At 43.5% G+C, this 14,236-nt stretch overlaps 1 protein-coding gene across 4 annotated transcripts in view; it reads left to right on the top strand.

The window, feature by feature from the left end:
• HYCC2 (hyccin PI4KA lipid kinase complex subunit 2) overlaps positions 1–14,236 on the top strand; it is a 239,660-nt gene that overhangs the window by 134,975 nt on the left and 90,449 nt on the right. For all 4 annotated transcript variants that reach the window (XM_073633247.1, XM_073633246.1, XM_073633250.1 and 1 more), the window contains one exon: positions 1,290–1,367. In XM_073633247.1, the coding sequence (XP_073489348.1) occupies positions 1,317–1,367 (51 nt within the window). In that variant the 5' untranslated portion in view covers positions 1,290–1,316. The remainder of the gene's footprint in view (positions 1–1,289; positions 1,368–14,236) is intronic.

Here is a 14,236-nt window from a genome sequence, read left to right as displayed (position 1 = left end):
ATTTTTTGAGGCATGAGACCCCAAATCATTCTGAGGATTTGAGGTTATATAAAATCTGCATCCCCTAGAGACCCCAGACAAAATTTTAGGATACAAAAATAACATTTTTTTTTTTGCAGATCAGAAGAGGTAACATTGATGGGTAGAATTCTAAAATAATTCAGTACTTTTGGTAGCAAAGCAGTTTTTTTTGTGACAGTAATTCTACCCATCCAATCTATCTCTAGAAACTGTTGCTTTTTTCTTAGCCAAGGTAGGATTAAATTGATGGAAAAGTATTATAAATACACTGACAATATTGTAACATTCATTTTCTTTCATATAACTATTTAAATAAAAAAATATTAAAGTGATGGTAAACCCTAAAGTTTTCTAAATTTCAGCTGTTCAAGTCATGCTTACCTTGCATGCTGCATCTTCATTTTTTTAAATCTTGCCTTTCTCCCAGTTTCAGTTGCTTTCAACAGCTGGTCATTTCCCCTGCTTACTAATTTTGGGGTGGTTGTCAGGACACTGCCTGCATTGACATGCACAGGCAGCCGGAGAACATTAAAGCATGCCTCTGCTGCTCTCCCTTCTCTTACCAGTGATTGGCAGCAACTTACCTAAGTTCACACTGCCTTTGTTTCTTGTGGTTCCATTTTCAGGCTACCTCTGTACAGCCAGCGTCCCTGCTCCCAGGCTGCCATTCTATGCATTAAGGTATAAAACCTAGATGCAGCTCAGCCACCCTACTATACTTACCTGAGCCCGATCTCAACTGAGCAATGTGCATGAGAGCAGCAGCTTTCTCGACTCTCTCTCTCTCCTCACTGGACAGAGAGGCAGCAGGGGGGAACCATTGGCTCCTGCTGCTGTCAATAACACCCGGTAAGGAGGGAGCAGGGGGTGGGGCCGAGTCATGCTCTGTGTGTCAAACACTCAGAGCTGGGTCAGGAGCGAACATGCACAAGTTCTCTCAGAGCAAGTGGCTTACTATGGGGGCACTCGTGGGGGGAGGAGCCAGGAGTGTCAGTGGTGGACCCAAGAAGAGGAGGATCGGGGTAACTCTACAAAACCATTGCACAGTGCAGGTAAGTATAACATGTTTGTCCTTTTTAGAAAACATTACCTTTTAGAATCATTTTATTTGTTTTAACCCATGATTAAAATTCCCTCTTAAATTAGAATCACTAAATCCCCTCATTAATCTGTGTATTCTAAGAATTGGCTAGTCATTTCAGAGTAGTTTATTTACTGTGGACCTAAGGTATTACTATCCAGTAACCTGATATGTGGTCTTTTTGTAGTGAGAGAGCAGTGGACGTGGTAAGAAGATGCTGGGATCTGAACGTGGAGTAGTGGAAGAATGGCTGTCGGAATACAAGGTGATTCATTTCATTCTTGGAAGATGTTTCATGAGACTGTCGCTTTTAAAACTGAAAAAAAAAAATCTTATTCAAAAAACCGTTATCAGTGCTAATTCTTGAATGCATCAGATTTTGCCGCGCTGTAGTCAGACCAGTATAAGATGAATTCTGAGGCTGATATTGGTTGGTGGATTTAGGAATTGTTAGACTAGTGTTTCTAGTTACCTGCTTCTATGGCATTCTTGTTGGCTGCAACAGGAAGAGATTAGTCCCCCACTAACTGAAATGCTACAGAATTTCCATTGCCAGTGAGGAAGTGATGCCCCCGTCCTCTAGATAGCTAGGCAGTGGTAAGTTGTTGCCAATTTTTCCACTATTGCATTGCATTCTTCTGTGTATTTTAGGTCTATGATATCAATGATCTGAGCAACACTTAGCCCTATCCAAAATAGATGTTAGTAATTATTAGTACATAGTAGAAAATGAAGATATTGGAGTTTTTCTCTTCAAGCAGTGTACCTCTGTTGCTCATATATAACACAAAGAGATACAAATGGAAATAATTTGTTGAAATGTATGAACAACTGTGGAGTTTTGCCCTGACTGATGTTGACTTTTAAAGTGGATGTACAGGTAAACCTTCACATATACCCAGTGAAGTGAACAACCTTCGGTTTTGTTTTTTTTAATTTGATAAAGTGTATCTTTCCCAAAAAAATTGCGTTTGAAAGACCACTTCACAAATACAGTGTGACATAAAATATTGCAACAGCCGCCATTTTATTCTTTAGGGTCTCTGCTAAAAAAAAAAAAAAAAAAAATTATATATGTATGTGTGTGTATATGTGTATATGTATATGTATGTATGTGTGTGTATGTATATATATATATATATATATATATATATATATATATATATATATATATATATATATATATATATATATATATATATATATATATAACATGTTTGGGAGTTTGAAGTAATTTTATAGCAAAAAATACTGATTTTAACTTGTAAGCAACAAGTGTCAGAAAAACGCTTATGCCCCGTACACACGGTCGGACATTCCAACAACAAAATCCTAGGATTTTTCCGAAGGATGTTGGCTCAAACTTGTTTTGCGTACACACGGTCGCACAAAGTTGTCGGAATTTCCGATCGCCAAGAACGCGGTGACGTAAACCACGTACGACGAGACTAGAAAAGGCCAGTTCAGAACCAAGCGCGGCACCCTTTGGGCTCCTTTTGCTAATCTCGTGTTAGTAAAAGTTTGGTGAGAGACGATTCGCGCTTTTTCAGACTCGTGGTTTTCAGATCGTTTTCTGCTGTTCAGTTTGTGCTTGTGGGTTTGTATCTGCTCTTCAGTGCGTGCAAGCAAGCTACGCGTGACTTGTCATTGTGTTCTTGTTTGTTCGTTACTGTTTTTCAGGTCGCTCTTCACAGGCCTTGCTGTTCTTCAATGCGTTCTGTTACTTCGTTCTGAGCAGCCGACCGTTTTCTAGCCATGTTGCGTATACGTACTCCTCGTAGAGTTCATGCTGTGCGGGGGCTTAGTGTTTGGGTCCTGACCTTGACACAAGTCCAGTCCATGAACAGGGTGGGGAGGAGTTCATGGACCAAGAATTGGTTGCTTCAGCATGACCAGTTCTGTCACATGCCTTTGCTCCGTGAGATCCGTGAGAGTAATCCTGATGATTTCAGGAACTTTCTCCGGATGACGGACCCCATATTTCACCGTTTGTTGGCTTTGCTGACCCCCTATATTAGCAGGCAGGATACCTGCATGAGGCAAGCCATCACTCCGGAGCAGAGGCTTGTCGCCACCCTGCGGTACTTGGCGACGGGGAGAAGCCTGCAGGACTTGAAGTTCTCGACATGCATCTCCCCCCAGGCTCTGGGGATCATTATCCCAGAGACCTGTTCTGCCATCATCCAGGTCCTGCAGAAGGAGTATATGAAGGTAAGATTTTTATCCTTTAATATCACATTTTATTGTATTTAATGTTTGATAATATATTGTATTTCTTTCCTCATTCCCTAATTACCATGATTGTAATATGCTGTGAATGTCCCCTTTGTTCTCATGCATGCTGGATTTTTATGTAATTATTTTTTTTGTCCTTAATACATATTTGCCTTCACTTACCTCCCCAGCATGGTCTCCTGGACCTATATTCACCTCATGTAGTCACTTAACAATGTATTTTATCAGCTCCATAGTAGTGCTTTACCCCAAACACCCCCTAAAATGTTTTGAAATGTGATTTGTGCTTTAAATTCATGCAGAGTTCCAGAGGCTTTTTTTGGGGGGTCCCCAAATCATTTGGAACCCTCCCTCCCCCAACTGCCCCAAGTCAGCTGATAACAATTCTCTATCGATCCTCAATCATCTATCTGCTGACTTGGCCAAACCAATACACACTATACCCATCTATTTTGTGCCCCATCTCTTTTGTGCTCAGATTTATGGATGAATTCCCCAAAGCATGTAGTGCAAGGGCCTGCCTGTATACTTTCGAATGGTACTGTTTAAATTTTTTGTATCCTATTATTATCATGATGTAATAGCAGAATGTCCAAATGTGCTAAAATGTGTATTTATATCTTTGTATTATGACACTTCTTACCTGTCCAGTGGGCTGCCAATAGTGTAACTAAGGAGGGGCTGTTCAAAGTAATTCCCATTATTTAGGCATTCATCTCTCAATGAAGTAGAGAGGGTTACCTGGCCAAGAGCTCCCCCCCCTATAATGTTAGAAATGGCCCATGGGGGAATATGATAGTTGTACCTTATACTTTGGTCTTTAAAAATTCCCATAAATAAAGGTTATCATGATGTTGGCCAAGAATGTTTGTCTAATCAGCTTTCCATGGTTATGTGCAAAAAGACTAATTTTTTTTGGTTTTCCTCAACAGTTTCCTTCCACGCCACTGGAGTGGCAGACTGTGGCCTCCCACTTTGCCCAGCGGTGGGACTTTCCTAACTGCGGAGGGGCAATTGATGGGAAACACATCCACATCATCCCACCACCCAACTCGGGGTCGTACTATTATAATTATAAGGGGTTCAATAGTATTGTGATGTTGGCGGTGGTGTCGGCTACTTATGAGTTCCTGTATGTGGACGTGGGGAAGAATGGCCGGATGTCCGATGGTGGAGTCATCGCCCAGACCGAGTTCTACAGGTGTCTCCAGTGGCAGCTTGGACTTGCCACCTCCAGAAGACAATGTGGAAGGACTCCTATTCGTCTTCATTGCGGATGAAGCCTTTGCGCTGGGGGACTATCTTATGCGGCCATTCCCGATGAGGACCCTCACCCCGGACCAGAGGATTTTTAATTACCGGCTGGCCAGAGCCAGAAGAGTGGTGGAGAACACGTTTGGAATCATGGCCAGCCGGTTCCGCCTATTTCTTACACCCATACATATGGCGGAGTATAAACTGAATCATATTATCCTGGCGTGCCGTGTTCTACACAACTTTTTATGGCAACATTCTGCCAACTATGCTGGCTCAGTTGGGCCTGAGGCCGGAATTCAAAATGAACCAACCCTGACGGCGCTTGAAAGTGGCCGTCCTGGCTTGCCCTCCCTGAGTGCCCGTGATGTCCGGCTAAGATACCTTGAATTCTTTGCGGATAGGGGGGCTATCAATATGCCAGACAATGTGTGAAACCTTTATCAAATTAAAAAAAAAAACATTAAGCAAATCTTTGGTGACATTTCCTGCTTGTGTTTGTTTTAGCTGACCCTGACAGAAATGTGGTAAGTCCTGAAAGTGGCGTGATTGTGTAACCTTATACAAAGCACTGTTGGGTTTTATTTACTAAAAGCAAAGACACTTTGCACTACAAGTGCACTTGAAATTGCACTTGTAGTGCAGAGTGGATTTTCCCTTAGGAAATAACACCCATTGTCACAGAAAACACCAATTAGAGCACCCCAAAAGTGTTGTAGCGTTGAGACAATAATCCACACATTCTTGATTAACAATCTTTTTAAAACCTGCACAATCACATGTGCATTTAGAAAAGGTTTTTAAAACAAACCAACATGTTTGTTGTATAACAATTTTTGGGGTGGCATTAGAAAAAGTAGAAATGTCCATTTAAGGTAAAACAGGCATGTTTAAAAACACACAAGAAAGACACAAATCTTGAACTTACAAAGTTCACATTTGGTAGAACTTGAAGGCAATATCAGACATGAGTATTTAGGAACTATGTTTGATATTGCGTTCAGATGGGGTGAAGTCACCCCCGGAAAAGCCAAATTTTGAAGATGCACACAAATACCTGAATGTCAACATGTGCTACCTGCCATCACGGGGGATCAAGGGGCGTGTTTTGGGGGAGCCACCCCTTCCTCACATCTACTTTATTATTGAGGAAGGGGTTGCACCCCCAAAACGCGTCCGTTGATCTCCCGTGATGGCAGATAGCACATGTTGACACACTGTGTGCATCCTCAAAATTTGGCTTTTCTACAATTAGACAAAAAATGAAAAAATTGTAGTACACCATAAAACAAAGGGATTTGGAGGGGTTTTAAACTCTCCCCAAAACATAAATGATGTTCTTATTTTTTTGAATAACATCATTTATGTTTTTCTTGATGTTTTCCAATGCAACATTACACCCCATGATCTCCCCGATCAGGATCTGTGCACTTTCCGAGGTGAAATGCCCTGGATCCACAACATCACGATCACCTAAAAAGATAGAAACCAAAAAAAAAACATGTATTATAAATATGCCGGCATCCATCTCTTACCTGAGCCTGTGGTCGCAGACACTCACCTGTTGTGACTAGTTCCACCACGTCTTCCTCCTCCTGCTCTTCTTGTCTTTGGGGGATTTCCCCTTCTTCCAGAGGTGGGGGGTCTCTGGTCTCCTCACATGAGGGGTGTCCTCCGAGTCTTTTCTCCCCTATGTAAAAAAAAATGGTAAATATCTGGCACACAGATATTTGATGGCAGAACTATAAATATGAAAATTGCTTGGAAGTGGGGTACAATTGTCTGTTTTGGCAGAGTTCCAAGATGTAGAATTTTTAGTGTCCTTTGTCAAGCTTCAATACTTTACCTGTTTTGTACAAGCTTCACAGATGGAGACCCCCCTATAGTATACACTGGAGCACCTGTGTGGGCCCCCTAATAAAAAGGGTGTTCTTGTGTTCCACACTAGTGCTCCAGTGTTCAGATGTGAAAACTGCTGCTGAGTGTCCTCTCCTTACACAGAATCGAGTTTGCATTTCATTCTAGTAACAAACCCATCTACACAACCAAATTATTTTCATACAAGTAGGCCCTAAAAAATGTGGGCAAATGCATATGGCCAAAACAATGGTGTTTTATAGGCCGAAAGAAAAATGTTTGATACAAACGAATAATGTGCCCATGAACATGAAAGTTGCCATTTTAAACTGGATAACAGTTAAGAAAAGCACATGGAGCAGCACGAACGTAATAAACATAAAAAGAATAGGAACACAGCACAACTACTTACTTTTTTGCAGCACTCTCCGGATCTTTCTGTACTGCTCGTGTTCTCTTAATTTGAGCTGATCTTTCGATCGCCGTACCCCGAAATTCTGGTGCAGACTCTTGACCACTTTCGCCATTATCTTGGCCTTTCTGACATTGGGGTTGGGGTAAGGTTCATACTATAAGACATCATAGTCGGCCCTCTTCAGGATGTCGACCATCTCCCCAAAGGACATATTTGAGGCCTTAAAACTTCTCCTTCTGGATCCAGACGTTTCCGGCTCCGGGCTTTCCTCCCCCTCCTCCTCGTTGCTATAATTAGCATGCACCTGCTGTGTCTCCGCCATGTACTCTTCCCCCACTGCGCCGAACGAAAAGGGGTGGGGAATAGACTAGAAAGAACGTCGGGGGCGGGCGGAGTTACACGCATGCGCAGTGTGTATAAAGCGTAACACGCGTGCATGGTACGTACGATCTGTGAGCGGAGTAAGGAGTATCGGAGGCGCCGATCATGATAACGAAGGTAAGAGCAAAGCTTGGGGCTATACTTCTTCAAGATTGAGGCCTATATTGTAACAAGATTAGGAGAGTTTTGCCTGACATTAGGGTTTGTCTCGTGTTGTGTTTTGCAGAAAAAATGGATGGCTTCAATGACCACAACTTCCTCGCCCTGTTCATAGACAAGTACAGGGAGCTGCCCTGTCTGTGGCAGGTGAAACATCTGCATTATAATAATAAACAAAAGAGGCAGGCAGCGCTGGAGAAACTGCTGGAGTTGGTGAAGCCGGTGGTCCCCACGGCAACCATCCCCTATTTAAAAACCAAAATTGGTGGCCTGAGGAGCACTTATCTTAAGGAGCGCAAGAAGGTCACAGATTCCCAGAGATCAGGAGCTGGAGCAGATGATGTTTATGTCCCCAGACTGTGGTACTATGAGAGACTTCGTTTTCTGTCAGACCAGACTGGAGTCAGGGAATCCCTCTCCACCCTTCCTTCCACTCTTCCTTCCACCCCAGCTGAGGCTTCCGATGTCCAACCTGGGACTTCCAGCCAGGAAGAAGTGGAGGAGCCCAGCTGGAGCCAGGTATAACATTCTTCTACAAATTTCTTTGCAAAACATAAATGATGTTTACTAGATGTTATTATTGATCACTAATTGCAGATTTATTAAAGTGTTTTACATATCAATAGACAGTAGTGGGCAAAAATATTTGGGACAAGAATGAAAAATGCTGGGCTCAGAATAATCATCAGTTATATTTCTTAACATTCAATTTGCAACAGTCATGAGGTGACAATTGTGTGTGATTGATGAATAAAAAACTCAAACTATGTCCCTTTTTCATACACAGGAAGACCTCAGCCAGGAGGAGGCTGTGGAATGTGGCAGCCAGGAGGAGGCGGGGCTAAGTGGCAGCCAGGAGAAGCCTGGGACCAGTCGGAGCCTGACCGAATCGCAGGTTCCTCCCCTCCGCCTTCCATACAAAAGACCAAGGAAGGGGAGTAACGTGCAGGATTCAGCGCTCAGGCTCATTCAGGAGGCTTCTGCGTCCCTCAGAGCCTTACCCACTCCTGAAGAGGCCTTTACCTGCATGGCTGCCACCAAACTGAAGGGCATGCAGGAGGGCCACGCCTCATGTGTGAGAAACTTATTTATAAAGTCCTAACTAAGGGGGTGAGTGGCGAAATCACACCCAATACCGACGTGATTGAGTTGGACCATCCTCCTCCTCCTCCTCCTCCTGCTGCTGCCACAACTCCACCACCACAGCCACAGCGTGGAAGGAAGCGTGGAAGGAAGAACGGAGAGTGATGGCCCTGGGTTCAGTCTGGTCTGACAAAAGATGCAGTCTCCTGTAGTACCACAGCCTGGGGACACAGATGTCATCTGCTGCTTTCCGGATCTCTGTGACTTCTGGACCAGACTGCACTCCCTTATATATGGACTCCTCAGGCCACCAGTTTTGCAGTAAAATAATTGATGTGTGCCCTGGGGGCCAAAGGCTTCACCAATTTCTGCTGTTTCTCCAGTGTTGCCTCCCTCTTTGTTTGGTTCTGAGACCTTAATAAAGGAATTTTTGGTTCAATTATACTCGCCTATGTGTGTTTTCCTTAAAAAAAAAAAACAGTTTGTTGGTGAGGAAGCAGGTACATTTCAAAAATACAATGTGAAATTAACAAGAGACACCAACACCAAACAATCTCATTGAGATTAAATAATACAAGATATCAATGGTGTTGTGGTAACTTGACACACAAAACGCACACAAAAATATTCTGGAATACAAAGCCAAAAAAATTACAAAAAAAAACCAGCCTTGAAACAAAATTTTTTACAATTAAAAACAAACAAACAAAAAATTGGTCAGATGTGACAAATCAAAATATATTGAGGGAATCCTGATAAATAATAAAGAAAGAAGTTTGTGAGAAGTCTGTGTGAATATGAGCAGCAAAACTACTTCATTCTTCTCACATTATAAGGAAGAAGAGAGTGCGCTGTATTAAACCATTTTTTACATTTCAGCGTGACGAAAGTGCTGTATCCATTGCGAACGCTAATTTTACCAGACCGAGCTGTTCCGTCTCGGAATTTCTTCTGAGCATGCATGGCACTTTGTGCGTCGGAATTTACGCGATCGGAATTTGTTGCCGGAAAATTTTATAGCCTGCTCTCAAACTTTGTGTGTTGGAGAATCCGATGGAAAATGTCCGATGGAGCCCACACACGGTCGGGATGTCCGACAACACGCTCCGATTGGACAATTTTCCATCGGAAAATCCGACCACGTGTACGGGGCATTAGTCTTTATGTGGTTAAACTGACCTCATTTACAGACTAATGTTCATCCCTTTGATCTAAAAGAACTTAACGGGGTGTTCCGGACGTTTTTTTTTTGTTTTTTGTTTTTTTTTTTAAAGTCAGCAGCTACAAACACTGTAGCTGCTGACTTTTAATAAGGACACTTACCTGTCAAGCGAGCCCGCGATGTACCCCCCCCCCCCGAGGCTGATCCTGCCGGCGCCGCCATCTTAACTAAGGGAAACAGGCAGTGGAGCCTTGCGGCTTCACTGCCCATTTCCTACTGCGTATGCGCGATCCGCGCGCCTCTTTGTGAATGGCCCCGTTGTTTTCTGGGACACACACATGTCCCAGAAGACAATGGGGCCGCTCGCCGAGTAAGAGGAAACAGAAGAAACAGCGCCACGGAATAGGAAGAGGCAGATTAGGAAGACTGCCTAGCAACAGGGGTTTCTGGTGAGTAAAATTTTTTTTTTTTTTCAGATTTTTTTTTTTCTTAATTTTTTTTAAGAATATAAATGTCATTTTTTTTTTTTAGGGTGGCCCTCCACTTTAATGTTACAATGTTTCTCTTTATCTCCACCTGAGAAATTTTGTGATAAACTTGGCAGGCTGCCTTTTTGGCAGCTGTCAGCTGTGCACAGAGAACAGCTCTGCACTGAAACATAGAAATGCTGTTTTAAGATCGTGAGGGGGGTTGAATCGATTTTTTTTTTTTTCTTTTTTTTTACAATTAATCGTGCAGCTCTAATGGAGATGTAACAAATCTCCCTACATAAGTATATCTTCTGTCTTCAGCTTGCTATATTCTTTAAAAAGTGCACATCGTGTTAGAGATTTTCTCTTTCTGTTCAGCAGTGGGTGTGGATTCTTGGCATACACTGTATGATAGCTGATTGGAGGAAAGAACCCCCCCCCCCCCCACGTAGGCAGACAAAGGAAGGCATGTGCAGAGCTGTGCTGTGAATAGATCAGCTCTCTGCTAATCTATTTATAGCACCCATTCTGACACAAATTTCCAGCTGTTTTTTTAATCTTGGTTGTTGGAGAACTTGTCAGAAGCTATCATGCTGATAATAGAAGAATGGAGCAGCAGAAAGACAAGGGGACGCAGGGCTTTGGAGAAAGATAAGAAAACACTACAGATATATGTGCTTCGGTCCAATTTCATGAATCAGGTTTACATCCACTTTAAATAGGTTGGTGCTCCAGTGATAAATTTGCTAGAAGGGCTACTATAAGACAAGTACTGTTCTTTTCCTGCAGTTTACTGCTTACTCTAGATTTTTGAACACACATTTTATTAGCTACTATTTATCTTGTAGTTTTCTATTTATCTTGTAGTTTTCTATAATCCTTTATTTACCCACAAAGTGCTTGAACAGAAAAACAGAACACAAGTCAGTCCGACTTTGAAAATTCTCCCTGCACTACTTTGGTCCGACATTGATCCTACTTCGGCCCATTGAATATGACTAAAGTCGCATCGCCGTCTTGACTGATCTGACTTTGGCATGCAACTTTTGCTGGGATGATCTTGAAGGGGAACTCCACGCCAAATTAAAAAAATAAAACCGCCATGGGTTCCCCCTCCAAGAGCATACCAGGCCCTTTGGTCTGGTATGGATTTTAAGGGGAACCCCCCACACCGAGAAAAACAGCATGAGGGTCCCTAAAAATCCATACCAAACCCTTATCCAAGCGCACAGCCTGGCAGGTCAGGAAAGGGGGTGAGGACAAGTGAGCGCCCCCCCCTTCCTGAACCGTACCAGGCCGCATGCCCTCAACATGGGGGGGTTAAGCTTTGGGGCAAGGGGCCCCTGCTCCCCCCTACCCCAAAGCACCTTGTCCCCATGTTGAGGACATGGGCCTCTTCCCGACAGCCCTGGCCGTTGGTTGTCGGGGTCTGCGGGCGGGGGGCTTATCGGAATCTGGAAGCCCTCTTTAACAAGGGGGCCCCCAGATCCTGGCCCCCCACCCTATGTGAATGAGTATGGGGTACATTGTACCCCTACCCATTCAACTGAAAAAAGTGTCTAAAAACCCTTGTACTGTTTAATTTTTAAGTAATTTTTTAAGGCAGCTCCGGCGTCTCTTCCGACTTCTCCCCTCTCCGGCTCTTTTGCCTCCTCCGATGATGTCTTCTGCCTCTGCCAGTTTTTTCTCCCCTCTCCGGTTCTTCTTTGATCCCTCTCCAGTTCTTCTCCCTCTGTCCGCTGTCTTCTCACTCTTTTGCTCGCTCATTTGCCTGGTCTTCTCCGCTCTATGCTCTCTGTTCTTCCGATGTTGACTCGACACTCTCTCCCACTCTAATGCGGGGTGCCACAACTTATATAGGCATGGGGCGGGGTCACAGTATGACGTTATCCGGAGGCCCCCCCCTTTATGACATTACTGCCTGGGGCATGATGGGCGGCGACGTCATAAGGGGCAGGTCTCTGGTGACCCCGCCCATGCCTATATAAGTAATGACACACCGCACACTCTGCATTAGTGCAAGAGAGAGCATTGAGTCGACATCGGAAGAAGAACAGAGGGAGAAGACAGCGGAGAAGACCCAGCAAAAGAGTGAGATGATAGCGGAGAAGACCCAACAGAGGCAGAAGACAGCGGACAGAGGGAGAAGAACCGGAGAGGGCTAGAAGACATCAGCCGAGAAGAACTGGGCAGAAGACGTCAGCGGAGGAGGCAGAAGAGCTGGAGAGGGGAGAAGAGACTACAGAGCTGCTTAATAAATTACTTTAAAAACCTTTGTACTGTGTTTTTATTTTTGACACTTTTTTTTCAGGTGGATGGATTAGGGTACAATGTACCCCATACTCATTCACTATCCCCGCGCAACACTCAGGGATTCGTTGGGGAGCCACAAAAGATATATACCGTATTCATCGTTCCTCAGAGGGGTGGGACGAGTGCTGTCAGATTACATACAGGAGAATCTCCTGTTTACTCAGCAGCCTTTGTAATAGGAAGGTCCCGTCTCCTGGACTGGCATTGAATGACTGTTCTGTCTATCATAGGAGACAGGACTTTGTATTAAAGAGGCCGCAGAGTAAACAGGAGATTCTCCTGTATGTAATCTGATGCTCGTCCCGCCCCCTCCCTGCTCCCTTCGAGGCTGCAGATGGGCATGGTTCAGGCAGCACCGATGGCACTTATGAGGCTGCATTTAGAGGCTGCAATCGTTGCAATAGTGAGGGAGGCTGCATTTGTGACAGTGGTGAGGCTGCATTTGTGGCAGTGGTGAGGCTGCATTTGTGGTAATGATGAGGCTGGATTCAGAGGCTGTTACATGACAATGGTGAGGCTGTAAATGGGTACTGATTAAGCTGCATTGATGGGCACTGACCCTTATTTTGCTTCACAGTTCTTTATTTAAAATGTAATTTTTTTCCTGTAACTTCCCGCTAAAAGTGAAGGTGCGTGTTATACACCTGTGCCTGTTATACGCCGATAAATTCGGTATATCCAAATAACACGCCAAAGCTCATCCTTAGACTCTTCACCACACACAGCCACAAAGGCAAGAGCATTCTTGTTGGGTAGTGTATTAGTTAATTTGCATTTCATTTTAATGGTTCAAAGAATGTCAGGCAAAATGGTCGGCCCTCACGCATGTTTACTTCATCAAATCTGGCCCTCTTTGAAAAAACTTTGGACACCCCTGTAGGGGACTAAGGAGCAGACTCAGAGCCCAGTGATCACAACCTAATGTTGCAGCCAATAAGTCCAAAGCAACCAGAATATTTATTCAGACACCATCAACAAAGCATCAGCCCCCCCCCCCCCCCCATACCTTGAAAATTTTGCTGGCACCCCTCTGCTGGCATATGGGGCCTTATATAAAGGTAACATTAACCCTTTCCAGGCTGACAAAGACGGCACTGTTTTTTTTTGTTTTGTTTTGTTTTGTTTTTTTTTCATGAAAGAATAACCTTTCTAGCATAAAAAAAATAATAAAGTAAGCAAAGTACGTATCACCTTTGTAGGAGTTAGGGAATCAACCAGACTCAGCAGATTTCTATGGAGGTTGTATATGTATCGTTGTGTGACATAATACATTGCACAACCTCAAACCAGAATTCTCCTTTTGCCTGTTTATTTGTGCTTCAAGTGCCTGGACAACACATTTGGAAAAGCCTTTCTTTAAATTCTTGCATGTGAGGGACCTTGTTCGCGCAATAAGGTCATTCTGTGTCTTGGTACTGTGTTCAGTCTTACCTTTGTGTGAGATTTTTTTGGTTACATAGAACCGTAGAGCATGTCTTGTCCCCAGGTAATTCTTCCTACATTTTGTTTTATTCAATAATATTTGCCTTACATGTTATCTTGTTGATCACCAGTTCAGTAGAATTTGTCTAATCATTTGCTGGACTGTATGCTTGCAAAATCCTTAAAGTGGTACTAAACAAAAAAGCGCTTGTTAATACTGATTTATATTAAAACGACTAGTTTTTGTGAGTTTCTTAGTCAATTTAATCAACCACCATACTATATCCCATCTCCGTAGTGTTTAGTAAGAGGAGGGAGGGGAGTGTCATTTACCACTGTGCATACACCCACATGTGTGACTCTATAGTCACGTGGTCTGTGCA

This window comes from Aquarana catesbeiana, linkage group LG06 (assembly GCF_042186555.1).
Source record: "Aquarana catesbeiana isolate 2022-GZ linkage group LG06, ASM4218655v1, whole genome shotgun sequence".
Classification (NCBI taxonomy): Eukaryota; Metazoa; Chordata; class Amphibia; order Anura; family Ranidae; genus Aquarana; species Aquarana catesbeiana.
The sequence above is the reverse complement of the archived record's forward strand: the minus strand, read 5'-3'. Positions and strand labels throughout refer to the sequence as shown.